Source organism: Panulirus ornatus, chromosome 10, assembly GCF_036320965.1.
Source record: "Panulirus ornatus isolate Po-2019 chromosome 10, ASM3632096v1, whole genome shotgun sequence".
Classification (NCBI taxonomy): domain Eukaryota; kingdom Metazoa; phylum Arthropoda; class Malacostraca; order Decapoda; family Palinuridae; genus Panulirus; species Panulirus ornatus.
The window spans coordinates 40,951,830-40,970,615 of record NC_092233.1 but is presented as its reverse complement, the minus strand read 5'-3'; the positions used below and the strand labels follow the sequence as shown (position 1 = coordinate 40,970,615).

Sequence of the window (18,786 nt, the reverse complement as noted above, 5' to 3'; positions counted from 1 at the left end):
GTATTTAGGATTGTGATGGCTTGCGCAAAAGATGCATATGGCAAGAGAAAGGTGGGAGGTGCACAAATTAGAAAGGGTAGCGAATGGTGGGATGAAGTAAAGTTGTTAGCGAAAGAGAAAACAGAGGCGTTTGGACGATATTTGTAGGGATGTAGTGCAAATATCAGGGAGGTGTATAAAAGAAAGCGGCAAGAAGTCAAGAGATAACTGCAAGGTTTGAAAAAGAAGGTAAATGAGAGTTAGAGAGTGAGTATCATTAATCTTAGGGAGAATTAAAAGATGTATTGGAAGGAGGTATATAACGTGCGTAAGACAAGAGAACCAAAGGTAACATCGGTGAAGGGAGCAAGTGGGGAAGTGATAACAGGTAGTGATGAACTGAAAAGATGGAGTGAGTATTTTGAAGTTTTGCTGAATGTGTTTTAAGATAGAGTTTCCGATATAAGATGTTTTGGTCGGGGTGGTGTACGAAGTGAGAGGGTCTGGGAGAATGGCTTTGTGAAGAGAGACGAGGTAGTGAAGTCTTTGCGGAAGATGAAAGCCGGCAAGGCAGCGGGTTTGGATGGTATTGCAGTGGAATCTATTAAAAAAGGGGGTGACTGTGTTGTTGACTGATGGTTGAGGATATTCAATGTATACACAGACCATGGTGAGGTGCCTGAGGATCGGTGGAATGCTATGAATAGTGCCGTTGTACGAAGGCAAAGGGGATAAATGTAAGTGTTCAAACTATAGAGGTATAAGTTTGTTGAGTGCTTCTGGGAAATTGCACGGGAGGGTATTGATTGAGAGGGTAAATGCATATACAGAAAATCAGAATGGGGAAGAGCAGTCTGGTTTCCGAAGTTGTAGAGGATGTGTGGATCAGGAGTTTGATTTGATGAATATTTGTGAGAAATACTTAGAAAAACAAATGGATTTGTATGTAGCATTTATGGATCTGTAGAAGGCATACGGTAGGGTTGATAGAGATGGTTTGCGGAAGGTTTTAAGAGTATATGGTGCGGGAGGTAAGTTGCTAGAAGCAATGAAAAGTTTTTACCAAGGATGTAAGGCATGTGCACGATTGGGAAGAGAGGCGAGTGATTGATTCCAATTGAATGTGGTTTGCGGCAGGGGTGTGTGATGTCCCCATGGTTGTTTGATTTCTATATGGATGGTGTGGTTAGGGAGGCAAATGTAAGAGTTTTAGAGAGAGGGGCAAGTATGCAGTCTGTTATGGATAAGAGGGCTTAGGAAGTGAGTCATTTGTTGTTCGCCGATGATGCAGCTCCAGTGGCTGATTCGGATGAGAAACTGCAGAGGTTGGTGACTGACATTGGAGAAGTGTGGTAAAGGAGAAAGTTAAGAGTAAATGTGAGTAAGAGCAGGGTTATTAGGCTCAGTAGAGTTGAGGGGTTAGTCAAATGGAATGTAAGTTTGAATGGAGAAAATTAGGAGGAAGTGGAGTATTTTAGATATCTGGGAGTGGACATGGCAGCGGATGGAACCATGGAAACGGATGTGAGTCACTGAGTGGGGGAAGGGGAGAAGGTTCTGGGAGCGATGAAGAATGAGTGGAGGGCGATAACGTTATCTCGGAGAGCAAAAATGGGTACGTTAGAAGTAGTAACAATTATATGGTTGCGAGGTTTGTGTTGTACGGAGAGGGGTGAAAGTGTTAGAAATGAAATGTTTGAAGAAGATATGTGGTGTGAGGTGGTTTGATTAATTAATTGATAAATTGGTAAAAGAAATGTGTGGTCATAAAAAGAGCGTCTAAACAATATGTGTATATATGTATGTATATGTCTGTGTATGTATACGTTAAAATGTATAGGTATGTATATGTGCGTGTGTGGGCGTTTATGTATACACATGTGTATGTGGGTGGGATGGGCCACCATTTCGTCTGTTTCCTTGAGCTACCTCGTAAACGCATAACAGCGAATAAGTATAACAAATATATATATATATATATATATATATATATATATATATATATATATATATATATATATATATATATATATATATATATATATATATATATATATTTGATGATAGGGGTGAAAAAATACTTCCCACGCATTCCTCGCGTGTCGTAGAAGGCGACTAGAGGGGACGGGAGCGGGGGGCCAGAAATCCTCCCCTCCTTGTGTTTTTTTTTTCATTTTAACTTTCTAAAATGGGAAATAGAAGAAGGAGTCACGCGGGGAGTGCTCATCCTCCTCGAAGGCTCAGACTGGGGTGTCTAAATGTGTGTGGATGTAACCAATATGTGAAAAAAGGAGAGATAGGTAGTATGTTTGAGGAAAGGAACCTGGATGTTTTGGCTCTGAGTGAAACAAAGCTCAAGGGTAAAGGGGAAGAGTGGTTTGGGAATGTCTTGGGAGTAAAGTCAGGGGTTAGTGAGAGGACAAGAGCAAGGGAAGGAGTAGCAGTACTCCTGAAACAGGAGTTGTGGGAGTATGTGATAGAATGTAAGAAAGTAAATTCTCGATTAATATGGATAAAACTGAAAGTTGATGGAGAGAGATGGGTGATTATTGGTGCATATGCACCTGGGCATGAGAAGAAAGATCATGAGAGGCAAGTGTTTTGGGAGCAGCTGAATGAGTGTGTTAGTGGTTTTGATGCACGAGACCGGGTTATAGTGATGGGTGATTTGAATGCAAAGGTGAGTAATGTGGCAGTTGAGGGAATAATTGGTATACATGGGGTGTTCAGTGTTGTAAATGGAAATGGTGAAGAGCTTGTAGATTTATGTGCTGAAAAAGGACTGGTGATTGGGAATACCTGGTTTAAAAAGCGAGATATACATAAGTATACGTATGTAAGTAGGAGAGATGGCCAGAGAGCGTTATTGGATTACGTGTTAATTGATAGACGCACGAAAGAGAGACTTTTGGATGTTAATGTTCTGATAGGTGCAACTGGAGGGATGTCTGATCATTATCTTGTGGAGGCGAATATGAAGATTTGTATGGGTTGTCAGAAAAGAAGAGTGAATGTTGGGGTGAAGAGGGTAGTGAGAGTATGTGAGCTTGGGAAGGAGACTTGTGTGAGGAAGTACCAGGAGAGACTGAGTACAGAATGGAAAAAACAGGGAACAATGGAAGTAAGGGGAGTGGGGGAGGAATGGGATGTATTTAGGGAATCAGTGATGGATTGCGCAAAAGATGCTTGTGGCATGAGAAGAGTGGGAGGTGGGTTGATTAGAAAGGGTAGTGAGTGGTGGGATGAAGAAGTAAGATTATTAGTGAAAGAGAAGAGAGAGGCATTTGGACGATTTTTGCAGGGAAAAAATGAAATTGATTGGGAGATGTATAAAAGAAAGAGACAGGAGGTCAAGAGAAAGGTGCAAGAGGTGAAAAAGAGGGCAAATGAGAGTTGGGGTGAGAGAGTATCATTAAATTTTAGGGAGAATAAAAAGATGTTTTGGAAGGAGGTAAATAAAGTGCGTAAGACAAGGGAGCAAATGGAAACTTCAGTGAAGGGCGTAAATGGGGAGGTGATAACAAGTAGTGGTGATGTGAGAAAGAGATGGAGTGAGCATTTTGAAGGTTTGTTGAATGTGTTTGATGATAGAGTGGCAGATATAGGGTGTTTTGTTCGAGGTGGTGTGCAAAGAGAGAGGGTTAGGGAAAATTATTTCGTGAATAGAGAAGAGGTAGTAAAAGCTTTGCGGAAGATGAAAGCCGGCAAGGCAGCAGGTTTGGATGGTATTGCAGTGGAATTTATTAAAAAAGGGGGTGACTGTATTATTGACTGGTTTGTAAGGTTATTTAATGTATGTATGACTCATGGTGAGGTGCCTGAGGATTGGCGGAATTCGTGCATAGTGCCAATGTACAAAGGCAATGGGGATAAGAGTGAGTGCTCAAATTTTAGAGGTATAAGTTTGTTGAGAATTCCTGGTAAATTATATGGGAGGGTATTGATTGAGAGGGTGAAGGCATGTACAGAGCATCAGATTGGGGAAGAGCAGTGTGGTTTCAGAAGTGGTAGAGGATGTGTGGATCAGGTGTTTGCTTTGAAGAATGTATGTGAGAAATACTTAGAAAAGTAAATGGATTTGTATGTAGCATTTATGGATCTGGAGAAGGAATATGATAGAGTTGATAGAGATGCTCTGTGGAAGGTATTAAGAATATATGGTGTGGGAGGCAAGTTGTTAGAAGCAGTGAAAAGTTTTTATCGAGGATGTAAGGCATGTGTACGTGTAGGAAGAGAGGAAAGTGATTGGTTCTCAGTGAATGTAGGTTTGCGGCAGGTGTGTGTGATGTCTCCATGGTTATTTAATTTGTTTATGGATGGGGTTGTTAGGGAGGTGAATGCAAGAGTTTTGGAAAGAGGGGCAAGTATGAAGTCTGTTGTGGATGAGAGAGCTTGGGAAATGAGTCAGTTGTTGTTCGCTGGTGATACAGCGCTGGTGACTGATTCATGTGTGAAACTGCAGAAGCTGGTGACTGAGTTTGGTAAAGTGTGTGAAAGAAGAAAGTTAAGAGTAAATATGAATAAGAGCAAGGTACAGTAGGGTTGAGGGTGAAGTCAATTGGGAGGTAAGTTTGAATGGAGAAAAGCTGGAGGAAGTGAAGTGTTTTAGATATCTGGGAGTGGATCTGGCAGCGGAATGAACCATGGAAGCGGAAGTGGATCATAGTGTGGGGGAGGGCGCGAAAATCCTGGGAGCCTTGAAGAATGTGTGGAAGTCGAGAACATTATCTCGGAAAGCAAAAATGGGTATGTTTAAAGGAATAGTGGTTCCAACAATTTTGTATGGTTGCGAGGCGTGGGCTATGGATAGAGTTGTGCGCAGGAGGGTGGATTTGCTGGAAATGAGATGTTTGAGGACAATGTGTGGTGTGAGGTGGTTTGATCGAGTAAGTAACGTAAGGGTAAGAGAGATGTGTGGAAATAAAAAAAGCGTGGTTTAGAGAGCAGAAAAGGGTGTTTTGAAATGGTTTGAGCACAGGGAGAGAATGAGTGAGGAAAGATTGACCAAGAGGATATATGTGTCGGAGGTGGAGGGAACGAGGAGAAGTGGGAGACCAAATTGGAGGTGGAAAGATGGAGTGAAAAAGATTTTGTGTGATCGGGGCCTGAACATGCAGGAGGGTGAAAGGCTTGCAAGGAATAGAGTGAATTGGATCGATGTGGTATACCGGGGTTGACGTGCTGTCAGTGGATTGAATCAGGGCATGTGAAGCGTCTGGGGTAAACCATGGAAAGCTGTGTAGGTATGTATATTTGCGTGTGTGGACGTGTATGTATATACATGTGTATGGGGGTGGGTTGGGCCATTTCTTTCGTCTGTTTCCTTGCGCTACCTCGCAAACGCGGGAGACAGCGATAAAGCAAAAAAAGAATATACATTTATTTTTTTTATTATACTTTGGATTTGTATGTAGCATTTATGGATCTGGAGAAGGAATATGATAGAGTTGATAGAGATGCTCTGTGGAAGGTATTAAGAATATATGGTGTGGGAGGCAAGTTGTTAGAAGCAGTGAAAAGTTTTTATCGAGGATGTAAGGCATGTGTACGTGTAGGAAGAGAGGAAAGTGATTGGTTCTCAGTGAATGTAGGTTTGCGGCAGGGGTGTGTGATGTCTCCATGGTTGTTTAATTTGTTTATGGATGGGGTTGTTAGGGAGGTGAATGCATGAGTTTTGGAAAGACGGGCAAGTATGAAGTCTGTTGTGGATGAGAGAGCTTGGGAAGTGAGTCAGTTGTTGTTCGCTGATGATACAGCGCTGGTGGCTGATTCATGTGTGAAACTGCATATATATATATATATATATATATATATGCATGAATATATATATATATATTTTTTTATACTAATTGCCATTTCCCGCATTAGCGAGGTAGCGTTAAGAACAGAGGATGAGGACTGGGCCTTTGAGGGAATATCCTCACCTGGCCCCTTTCTCTGTTTCTTCTTTTGGGAAAAAAAAAAAAAAAAATGAGGGGAGGATTTCCAGCCTCCCGCTCCCTTCCCTTTTAGTCGCCTTCTACGACACGCAGGGAATACGTGGGAAGTATTCTTTCTCCCCTGTCCCCAGGGATAATATATATATATATATATATATATATATATATATATATATATATATATATATATATATATATATATATATATATATATATATATATATATATATATATAAGTCAGGGGTTAGTGAGAGGACAAGAGCAAGGGAAGGAGAAGCACTACTCCTGAATCAGGAGTTGTGGGAGTATGTGATAGAGTGTAAGAAAGTAAATTCTAGATTGATATGGGTAAAACTGAAAGTTGATGGAAAGAGATGGGTGATTATTGGTGCATATGAATCTGGGCATGAGAAGAAAGATCATGAGAGGCAAGTGTTTTGGGAGCAGCTGAATGAGTGTGTAAGTGGTTTTGATGCACAAGACCGGGTTATAGTGATGGGTGATTTGAATGGAAAGGTGAGTAATGTGGCAGTTGAGGGAATAATTGGTAGACATGGAGTGTTCATTGTTGTAAATGGAAATGGTGAAGAGCTTGTAGATTTATGTGCTGAAAAAGGACTGGTGATTGGGAATACCTGGTTTAAAAAGCGAGATATACATAAGTATACGTATGTAAGTAGGAGAGATGGTCAGAGAGCTTAATTGGATTACGTGTTAATTGATAGACGCACGAAAGAGAGACTTTTGGATGTTAATGTTCTGATAGGTGCAACTGGAGGGATGTCAGATCATTATCTTGTGGAGGCGAATATGAAGATTTGTGGAGGTTTTCAGAAAAGAAGAGAGAATGTTGGGGTGAAGAGGGTGGCGAGAGTAAGTGAGCTTGGGAAGGAGACTTGTGTGAGGAAGTACCAGGAGAGACTGAGTACAGAATGGAAAAATGTGAGAACAAAGGAGGTAAGGGGAGTGGGGTAGGAATGGGATGTATTTAGGGAATCAGTGATGGATTGCGCAAAAGATGCTTGTGGCATGAGAAGCGTGGGAGGTGGGTTGATTAGAAAAGGTAGTGAGTGGTGGGATGAAGAAGTAAGATTATTAGTGAAAGAGAAGAGAGAGGCATTTGGACGATTTTTGCAGGGAAAAAATGCAAATGAGTGGGAGAGGTATAAAAGAAAGAGGCAGGAGGTCAAGAGAAAGGTGCAAGAGGTGAAAAAGAGGGCAAAATGAGAGTTGGGGTGAGAGAGTATCATTAAATTTCAGGGAGAATAAAAAGATGTTTTGGAAGGAGGTACATAAAGTGCGTAAGACAAGGGAGCAAATGGGAACTTCAGTGAAGGGGGCTAATGGGGAGGTGATAACAAGTAGTGGTGATGTGAGAAGGAGATGGAGTGAGTATTTTGAAGGTTTGTTTAATGTGTTTGATGATAGAGTGGCAGATATAGGGTGTTTTGTTCGAGTTGGTGTGCAAAGTGAGAGGGTTAGGGAAAATTATTTCGTGAATAGAGAAGAGGTGGTAAAAGCTTTACGGAAGATGAAAGCCGGCAAGGCAGCAGGTTTGGATGGTATTGCAGTGGAATTCATTAAAAAAGGGTGTGACTGTATTGTTGACTGGTTGGTAAGGTTATTTAATGTATGTATGATTCATGTTGAGGTGCCTGAGGATTGGCGGAATGCTTGCATAGTGCCATTGTACAAAGGCAAAGGGGATAAGAGTGAGTGCTCAAATTACAGAGGTATAAGTTTGTTGAATATTCCTGGTAAATTATATGAGAGGGTATTGACTGAGAGGGTGAAGGCATTTACAGAGCATCAGATTAGGGAAGAGCAGTGTGGTTTCAGATTAGTAGAGGATGTGTGGATCAGGTGTTTGCTTTGAAGAATGTATGTGAGAAATACTTAGAAAAGTAAATGGATTTGTATGTAGCATTTATGGATCTGGAGAAGGCATATGATAGAGTTGATAGAGATGCTCTGTTGAAGTTATTAAGAATATATGGTGTGGGAGGCAAGTTGTTAGAAGCAGTGAAAAGTTTTTATCGAGGATGTAAGGCATGTGTACGTGTAGGAAGATTGGAAAGTGATTGGTTCTCAGTGAATGTAGGTTTGCGGCAGGGGTGTGTGATGTCTCCATGGTTGTTTAATTTGTTTATGGATGGGGTTGTTAGGGAGGTGAATGCAAGAGTTTTGGAAAGAGGGGCAAGTATGAAGTCTGTTGTGGATGAGAGAGCTTGGGAAGTGAGTCAGTTGTTGTTCGCTGATGATACAGCGCTGGTGGCTGATTCATGTGTGAAACTGCATATATATATAGGTCAGGGGTTAGTGAGAGGACAAAAGCAAGGGAAGGAGAAGCACTACTCCTGAATCAGGAGTTGTGGGAATATGTGATAGAGTGTAAGAAAGTAAATTCTAGATTGATATGGGTAAAACTGAAAGTTGATGGAGAGAGATTTGTGATTATTGGTGCATATGAATCTGGGCATGAGAAGAAAGATCATGAGAGGGAAGTGTTTTGGGAGCAGCTGAATGAGTGTGTAAATGGTTTTGATGCACAAGACCGGGTTATAGTGATGGGTGATTTGAATGGAAAGGTGAGTAATGTGGCAGTTGAGGGAATAATTGGTATACATGGAGTGTTCAGTGTTGTAAATAGAAATGATGAAGAGCTTGTAGATTTATGTGCTGAAAAAGGACTGGTGATTGGGAATACCTGGTTTAAAAAGCGAGATATACATAAGTATACGTATGTAAGTAGGAGAGATGGCCACAGAGCGTAATTGGATTACGTGTTAATTGATAGACGCACGAAAGATAGACTTTTGGATGTTAATGTTCTGATAGGTGCAACTGGAGGGATGTCTGATCATTATCTTGTGGAGGCGAAGGTGAAGATTTGTGGGGGTTTTCAGAAAAGGAGAGAGAATGTTGGGGTGAAGAGGGTGGTGAGAGTAAGTGAGCTTGGGAAGGAGACTTGTGTGAGGAAGTACCAGGAGAGACTGAGTACAGAATGGAAAAATGTGAGAACAAAGGAGGTAAGGGAAGTGGGGGAGGAATGGGATGTATTTAGGGAAGCAGTGATGGCTTGCGCAAAAGGTGCTTCTGGCATGAGAAGCGTGGGAGGTGGGTTGATTAGAAAAGGTAGTGAGTGGTGGGATGAAGAAATAACATTATTAGTGAAAGAGAAGAGAGAGGCATTTGGACGATTTTTGTAGGGAAAAAATGCAAATGAGTGGGAGAGGTATAAAAGAAAGAGGCAGGAGGTCAAGAGAAGGGTGCAAGGGGTGAAAAAGAGGGCAAATGAGAGTTGGGGTGAGAGAGTATCATTAAATTTCAGGGAGAATAAAAAGATGTTTTGGAAGGAGGTAAATAAAGTGCGTAAGACAAGGGAGGAAATGGGAACTTCAGTGAAGGAGGCTAATGGGGAGGTGATAACAAGTAATGGTGATGTAAGAAGGATATGGAGCGAGTATTTTTAAGGTTTGTTGAATGTGTTTGATGATAGAGTGGCAGATATAGGGTGTTTTGTTCGAGGTGGTGTGCAAAGAGAGAGTGTTAGGGAAAATTATTTCGTGAATAGAGAAGAGGTAGTAAAAGCTTTACGGAAGATGAAAGCCGGCAATGCAGCAGGTTTGGATGGTATTGCAGTGGAATTCATTAAAAAAGGGGGTGACTGTATTGTTGACTGGTTGGCAAGGTTATTTAATGTATGTATGATTCATGGTGAGGTGCCTGAGGATTGGCGGAATGCTTGCATAGTGCCATTGTACAAAGGCAAAGGGGATAAGAGTGAGTGCTCAAATTACAGAGGTATAAGTTTGTTGAGTATTCCTGGTAAATTATATGGGAGGGTATTGATTGAGAGGGTGAAGGCATTTACAGAGCATCAGATTGGGGAAGAGCAGTGTGGTTTTAGAGGTGGTAGAGGATGTGTGGATTAGGTGTTTGCTTTGAAGAATGTATGTGAGAAATACTTAGAAAAACAAAAGGATTTGTATGTAGCATTTATGGATCTGGAGAAGGCATATGATAGAGTTGATAGAGATGCTCTGTGGAAGGTTTTAAGAATATATGGTGTGGGAGGCAAGTTGTTAGAAGCAGTGAAAAGTCTTTATCGAGGATGTACGGCATGAGTACGTGTAGGAAGAGAGGAAAGTGATTAGTTCTCTGTGAATGTAGGTTTGCGGCAGGGGTGTGTGATGTCTCCATGGTTGTTTAATCTGTTTATGGATGGTGTTGTTAGGGAGGTGAATGCAAGAGTTTTGGAAAGAGGGGCAAGTATGCAGTCTGTTGTGGATGAGAGAGATTGGGAAGTGAGTCAGTTGTTGTTCGCTGATGATACAGCGCTGGTAACTGATTCATGTAAGAAACTGCAGGAGCTGGTGACTGAGTTTGGTAAAGTGTGTGAAAGAAGTAAGTTAAGAGTAAATGTGAATAAGAGCAATGTTATTAGGTACAGTAGGGTTGAAGGTCCAGTCAATTGGGAGGTATGTTTGAATGGAGAAAAACTGGAGGAAGTAAAGTGTTTTAGATATCTGGGCGTGGATCTGGCAGCGGATGGAAGCGGAAGTGAATCATAGGGTGGGGGAGGGGGCGAAAATTCTGGGAGCCTTGAAAAATGTTTGGAAGTCGAGAACATTATCTCGGAAAGCAAAAGTTGGTATGTTTGAAGGAATAGTGGTTCTAACAATACTGTATGGTTGCGAGGCGTGGGCTATGGATAGAGTTGTGCGCAGGAGAGTGGATTTGCTGGAAATGAGATGTTTGAGGGCAATATGTCGTGTGAGGAGGTTTGATTGAGTAAGTAATGTAAGGGTAAGAGAGATGTGTGGAAATAAAAAGAGTGTAGTTGAGAGAGCAGAAGAATGTGTTTTGAAATTGTTTGGTCACATGGAGAGAATGAGTTAGGAAAGATTGACCAAGAGGATATATGTGTCGGAGGTGGAGGGAACGAGAAGTGGGAGACCAAATTGGAGGTGGAAAGATGGAGTGAAAAAGATTTTGAGTGATCGGGGCCTGAACATGCAGGAGGGTGAAAGGCGTGCAAGGAATAGAGTGAATTGGAACGATATGGTATACATATATATATATTGGAAAGGATCACAATTTTGCAGATCGTCAAGATATTCCTATGAGTCCACGGGGAAAATGAAACACGAAAAGTTCCCAAGTGCACTTTCGTGTAACAATCACATCATCAGGGGAGACACAAGAGAGAAATATAACAGTCAGTTGATATACATCGAAGAGACGAAGCTAGGACGCCATTTGGTAAAAATGTGATTGTCCAAAACATACAACGACCGTTCATGATCTTATCACTTTACAAATCTTATCAACAATAAAGTTATCTAATTTGTATAGACCATCACTAATAATAGAAGTTTCAATGATATATCTCTTGGCAATAGAGTAAGAGTTAATAACTGAGATGGCGTTGCTCCAGTCAATACAATGATCATAGTTTTTAACATGATTAAACAAGGCATTTGATTCTTGTCCCGTTCTTACACTATATTTATGTTGCTTAAGTCTAACAGAAAGATCCTTACCAGTCGGACCAACATAAAATTTATCACAGTTTCCACAAGGAACATTATAGATGCAACCAAGAGAATTTTCTGGTGAATTCCTGGTTAAGATATTCTTTATAGTATTATTGTTGCTAAAGGCAACATTTACATTAAAGAATTTAAGCAACATGGGAAGCAAAGTGAAATTATTATCAAAAGGGAGAACTAAAAGATTCTTGGTGTCAATGGGAGGTTTGGGCTCAACTCTATGAAATGATTTCTTTGCTAACTTAAGGGACTTATCAATGAAAGATCTAGGGTACTTTAACTTATATCCAATAGAATATATCTTCTCAAACTCATCATCAATAAACTCTGGACTACAAATACGTAATGCCCTAAGGAACATAGATTGAAATAATGATAATTTAACTCTCATGTTGAGATGAGTAATAATGGATATATGAGCATACATTGGTGGGTTTCCTCTATATGCTAAACTTAAACTTGTTTCCTTGTCTATGGATCATGCAATCTAAAAATGGTAACATACCATTATTTTCATTTTCTACAGTAAATTTGATTGAAGGTACTAAATTGTTAAGTAATGGGAGAAATATTTGTAAATTTTCATTTGTTGGCCAAAGACAAAGAACATCATCTACATACCTAAACCAAATTGCATTAGAAGGTAAGATATCCTTTAGTAATTTTGTTTCAAAATATTCCATATAAAGATTACTTAGTACAGGCGATGATGTGATTATTACACAAAAGTGCACTTGGGAACTTTTCGTGGTTCATTTTCCTCGTGGACTCATAGGAATATATGTATATATATATATATATATATATATATATATATATATATATATATATATATATGAATAATATGATTACCTCAGGATCAATTAATACGACAGTATCCCGTTATTACCAATAACCTTTTGAAACTGTGTATCAACTCAAAGCAATATTGGTTATGTTCATATATGAGAACATGTAATGTTCATATTCATATCGATTTAAACAATTTCAAGATTGCTGTCCCGAGCAGGGGACCCATGTTACCAAGAACAACAGGTTGTCAGTACACCACTGGACAACTGTTGGGACAAAACCTTGATCTCTCTAACTTTTATTTACAGTTGCAGAACCCCACCCCAAGTGCTGTGGGCCTAATATATATGTAAACATTACATGGTCCAATATAGAGACAATATGGACATAACAGGGAATTTCACCGTCCTCGGGATCAGGAAGTGGGTGGTGTATATTAACTTACAGGCCTCATGAGTGGACAGACCACTAGTACTGTAAACAGCAATTCCATTGACAGATATTGTTCCATCGGTGGTTCAATGGAACACAGACCACCAGCCGTTCACCGTAGCCTGGGTTCAACTTTCGGGCGTATCACGGTGAAATTATGTATAGATTATTTGTATATTGCTTTTAAGATATAATTATCAGAACGAAAATATAATGTTTTTAGATTCTTTTATGAATATAATCGGAAATGCATTGATAAGAAAAGAAATATCATTATGAACTATTAATGCTTTATTTAGAAATGATAAAACAAGTATCATATCGAAAAGTAATACAAGTATTCACGTTCTGTGACACAGGATTAAACTTGTTCAGTCATGTCAGGAAGTAGGTAGGTGATGCCTAATGTTCTACTGTGAAAAGTGAGTTTAGTTAGAAGTCGTCAGTCTTATTCCTCAGCCTTGTACTTCTTTTCTTCCTCAGCGAAGGCGATCTGGTCGAGGACGAACTGGGGGATGGGATGGGGGAAGGCTGGGGCCACGGGCAGCAGGTCAGACTGGGGTTGGTAACCGTTCTTGTCGGCCACAAACTGGACTGACGCTACACTGCCGTCCTCCTGGGGGTAGCTGAAGGGCAGGTGTTGTGTATGTGATACAGTAGTACGATAGCGATTCACTAAAGATACTTTTCTGATAAGCACTGTATAAAATGCGTGGTATCTCATATCATGATCAAGTGATGGAAATTTATCAAAGTGTAATTTTCAATATTAGGTGACACTGGAACCTACCTCCATGATCCAATCATGTTTGAGCCACCATCAGGTCCCTGAGAACCAGAAAACTGAAAGTTGATACCGTTGTCGGCCTCGAAGTGGGAACTGTGAGCACCGAACTCATCGGGGTTGACTTGTTCACTGCGGAGGATGGCCACTGGTGGGTAGACCAGAGTGTCGGCCACTGCCACAGCAGCCACGGTGAGGATCACAACCTGGAACACATGAACCTTATTTCTACATGATTTATTCAGCACCTACACGCAGGCAATTGGTAATGAATTTTGGTTTCTCGAGGCGATAATCTGTCTATTAATCCAGAGATTTGTCATAAACTTAGATATTCTTTTCCTGTAATACATTACTTGAGTGTATAGTGTTGTACTTACGAGCTTCATTTTGGAGTGCTGAAGGTAAATGTGAGTGTGAGACCTGGTAGGTCTTCCCGTCTTATATACACTCAGAAAGAGAAGGTTGTCATACAACCTTGTGTCCGAGACCTCGATTCTTTTTTGTTTTGTTCGTGTGAATCTCGGGTGTTCATTTAATATGGATGTCAACTTGTTCCTCTTGGGTCAACCACAAACACAGTCCAGATCTTCATGTGTTGGTCAATGAATTGCAGCAAATTAAAAACTTTACTAGCAGTTTTTTATTTCATTTAGCTGTATTACGTTCTTGTGAGTAAGAATGATTTTTCCATAAACATTCTAACAAAAAGTGGACTATACACTCAGTAAAGAAGGGCGTCCTGTAGATTTATAACTTTCATCTTATGAATTATTTCTCTTATATCATGTCATCTGGTACAGCGGTTGCCAATCCTGACCGTAACATACACGGGCCATCCAAGGTTGAGCGCAATGTTTCTAATCCTAGTTATGGCAGTCGATCCACGGTTAACTCGGCTATTCATTCAAATTTACGGTCTGGTCGATACCTAACACAGGCTAGTGAGTATATATGTGGATGCGAAGGTGAAGATTTCAAAAGACTTTCAGAAAAGAAAAGAGAACTTTGGAGAGAAGAGAGTGGTGAGAGTATGTGAACTTGGAAAGGTGACCTGTGTGAGGAAGTATCAGGAGATATTGAATGTAGAATTGTAAAATGTGAGAGAAAATGGTGTGAGGGGAGTGGATGAGGAATGGAATGTATTTAGGGACGTAGTGATGGTTTGCCCAAAAGATGCATATGGCATGAGAAAGGTGACATGTCGGCAGATTAGAAAGGTTAGCGAGTGGTTGTATGAAGATGTAAGGTTGTTAGTGAAAGAGAAAAAGGAGGCGATTGGACGATATTTGCAGGGAACTAGTGCAAATGTCTGGGAGGTGTATAAAAGGAAGCGGCAAGAGGTCAAGAGATAGGTGCAAGAGTTGAAAGAAATGCATATGAGAGCTGGGGTGCGAGAGTATCATTAGATTTTAAGGAGAATAAAAAGTTGTTTGGAAGGAGGTAGATAACGTGCCTAAGACAAGAAAACAAATGGGAACATCGATGAAGGGAGCAAGTGGGGAAGTGATGACAGGTATTGATGGAGTGAGAAGAAGATGGAGTGAGAATTTTGAAGATTTGTTGAATGTGTTCGATGATAGGGTGACAGATATAGGGTGTTTTGGTCGGGGTGGTGTACGAAGTGAAAAGGTCTGGGAGAATGGTTTGGTGAAGAGAGAAGAGGTAATGAAGTCTCTGCGGAAGATGAAATCCGGCAAGGCAGCGGGTTTGGATGGTGCTGCAGTGGAATTTATTACAAAAGGAGGGGACTGTGTCGTTGATTGGTTGGTAAGGATATTCAGTGTATGTATGGACAATGGTGAGCTGCCTGAGGATTGGTGGAATGCTATGTTTACTGCCATTGTACAAAAGCAAACGAGATGAAGGTGAGCGTTCACACAACAGGACAAAAGATTGGTGGGTATTCCTGGGAAATTATATATGAGGGAATTGATTGAGAGGACGAATGCATGTACAGAACATCAGACTGGGGAAGAGCAGTGTGTTTTCAGAAGTAGAGAATGCGCGGATCAGGTTTCTTTGAAGAATGTATGTGAAAAATGCTTCGAAAAAGAAATGTATTTGTATGTAGCATTTATGGATCTGGAGAAGGTATATGGTAGGGTTCATAGAAGTGCTTTGTGGAAGGTTTTAAGAGTATATGGTATGGGAGGTAAGTTGCTAGAAGCAGTGAAATGTTTTTACCAAGGATCTAAGGCATGTGTACGAGTAGGGAGAAAGGAGAGTGATTGATTCGAAGTGAATGAGGTCTGCGGCAGGGGTGTGTGATATCGCCATTTTTACTTGATTTGTTTATGGATGGGGTGGTTAGGGAGATAAATGCACGAGTTTTGGAGAGAAGGGCAAGTATGCAGTCTGTTGTGCATGTGAGGGCCTGGGAAGTGAGTTAGTTGTTGTTCGTCGATGATATAGCTCTAGTGGCTGATCCGGATGAGAAACGCAGAGGTTGGTGACTGACTTTGAAAAAGTGTGTTAATGGAGAAATTTGAGAGTAGATGCGAGAAAGCACACGGTCATTAAGTTCATTAGGGTTGAGGAACGAGCTAATTGGGATATAAGTTTGAATGGAGAAAATTTGGAGGAAGTGAGGTGTTTTAGATATCTGAGAGTGGACTTTGCAGCGGCAGGAACCATGGAAGCGGAAGTGAGTCAAAGGGTGGAGGAGAAGTCAAAGGTTCTGGGAGCGATGAAGAATGTGTTGAAGGAGGGAATGTTATCTCGGAGAGCAAAAATGGATATGTTTGAAGGAATAGTGATTCCAGCACTATTCCCATTTTTGCACCTCAAGATAACATTATCTCCTTCAACACATTCTTCATCGCTCCCAAAACCTTCGCCTACTACCACACCCTGTGACACACTTCCGCTTGTATGGTTCAATCCGCTGCTAAGTCCACTCCCAGATATCGGAAATACTTTACTTGCTCCAAGTTCTCTGCATTGAAACTTAAATCCCAAATTACTTGTTCCTCAACCACACTGAACCTGATAACCTTGCTCTTATTTACGTTTACTCACAAATTTCTCCTATCACACACTTTACCAAACTCAGTTACCAACCTCTGCAGTTTCTTACCCGATTGAGCCAGCAGACCTGTATCACTAGCGAACAACAACTGACTCACTTCCCAGGCCCTCACATGCACAACAGACTGCATACTTGCCCCTCTCTCCAAAACTCTTGCATATATCTCCCTAACTCACCCCCATCCATAAACAAATTAACAACCATGGGGATATTATACACCCCTGCCGCAAACCAACATTCACTGGGAAGCAATCACTCTCCTCTCTTCCCACTCGTGCACAGATATATATATTATTCTTCATCATACAGTACTTAATCGTCGTCTCCCGCACCATCGAGATAGCGCAAAGAAACAGACGAAAGAATGGCCCAACTCACCCACATACACATGTATATATATAAACGCCCACACACCCATATATACATACGTATAGATTTCAACGTATACATACATATACATACACAGACATATACATATATACACATGTACATATCTATGCTTGCTGCCTTCATCCATTCTCGTCGCCACCCCAACACATATGAAAAAGCATTTCCCCCACCCCAACCCCGGCGAGGTAGCGCTAGGAAAAGACAAAGAGGCCACATTCGTTCACATTCAATCTGTAGCTGTCATGAGTGATAACCGAAACCACAGCTCTCTTTCCACATCCAGGCCCCACAAAACTTTCCATGGCTTACCCCAGACGCTTTACATGCCATGGTTCAATCCATTGACAGCACGTCTACCCCGGAATACCAAATCGTTCCAATTAACTCTATTCTTTGCACGTCTTTCACTCTCCTTTATGCTCAGGCCCCGATTGCTCAAAATTTTCTCAACTTCATCCTTCCACCTTCAGTTTGGTCTCCCACTTCTCGTTCCCTCCACTTCTGACACATATATCCTTTTTCTCAATCTTTCCTCACTCATTCTATCCATGTGACCAAACCATTCCAATACACCCTCTTCTGCTCTCTCAACTACACTCTTTTTATTACCACATATTGTCCTCAAACATCTTAATTCCAACTCATCCACCCTTCTCGGCACAACCCAATCTAGAGCCCATGCCTCATAACCATATAACATTGTTGGAACCACTATTTCTTGAAACATACCTATTTTTGAACTCCGAGATAACGTTCTCGCCTTCCACACATTCTTTAAAGCTACCAAAACCTTCCTCTTCCATGGTTCCATCCGATGCCAAATGCACTCCCAGATATCTAAAACACTTTACTTCCTTCAGGTTTTCTCCATTCAAAATTACCTACCTCCCAATTTTCTTGTCCCTCAACCCTACTGTACCTAATATCCTTGCTCTTATTCACATTTACCCTCAGCATTCTTCTTTCACACACTTTACCAAACCTAGTCACCAACCTCTGCAGTTTCTCACCCGAATGAGCCACTTGCGTAGTATCATCAGCGAACAATATCTGACTCGCGACCCATGCCCTCTCACCCACAACAGACCGCATACTTGCCCCTCTCTCAAAAATATTTGCATTCACCTCCTTACATAACCCAATCTAAAAACAAATTCAACAACTATGGAGACATCCCGCACACCTGCCGCAATCCGACATTCACTGGGAACCAATCATTTTACTCTTCCTACTCGTACACATTCCTTACATCCTCGATAACACATATATATATTTATCATATTTTATTAATTTTACTTTGTCGCTGTCTCCAACGTTAGCGAGGTAGCGACAGGAAACAGACGAGTGAATGGCCCAACCCACCCACATACACATGTAGATACATACACTTCCACACACGCAAATATACATACCTATACATCTCAAAGTATACATAAATATACACACAGTGACATATACACATGTACATAGTTCATACTGTCTGCCTTTATTCATTCCCATCACCACCCCGCCACACATGAAATAACAACCCCCTCCCCCCGCATGTGCACGAGGTAGCGCTAGGAAAAGACAAAAAAGGCCAAATTCGTTCACACTCAGCCTCTGGCTGTCATATATAATGCACCGAAACAACACCTCCCTTTCCACATCCAGGCCCCAAAAAACTTTCCATGGTTTACCCCAGACTCTTTACAAGCCCTGGTTCAATCCATTGACAGCAAGTCGACCCCGGTACCCCACATCGTTCCAAATCACTCTATTCCTTGCACGCCTTTCACCCTCCTGCATGTTCAGGCCCCGATCACTCAAAATCTTTTTCACTCCATCTTTCCATCTCCAATTTGGTCTCCCACTTCTCGTCCCCTCCATTCTGACACACATATC

At 41.1% G+C, this 18,786-nt stretch overlaps 1 protein-coding gene across 1 annotated transcript; it reads right to left on the bottom strand.

Moving 5' to 3' along the window:
* Positions 1–12,976: 12,976 nt before the first annotated feature.
* Positions 12,977–13,899, bottom strand: LOC139750683 (cuticle protein AMP4-like). The gene is made up of 3 exons (XM_071665361.1): positions 13,862–13,899; positions 13,488–13,687; positions 12,977–13,323 (listed from the first exon to the last, which is right to left on the bottom strand). Exons 1-3 carry the CDS (start codon positions 13,868–13,870, stop codon positions 13,146–13,148), a joined length of 387 nt encoding a protein of 128 aa, XP_071521462.1. The 5' UTR covers positions 13,871–13,899; the 3' UTR covers positions 12,977–13,145.
* Positions 13,900–18,786: the final 4,887 nt, after the last annotated feature.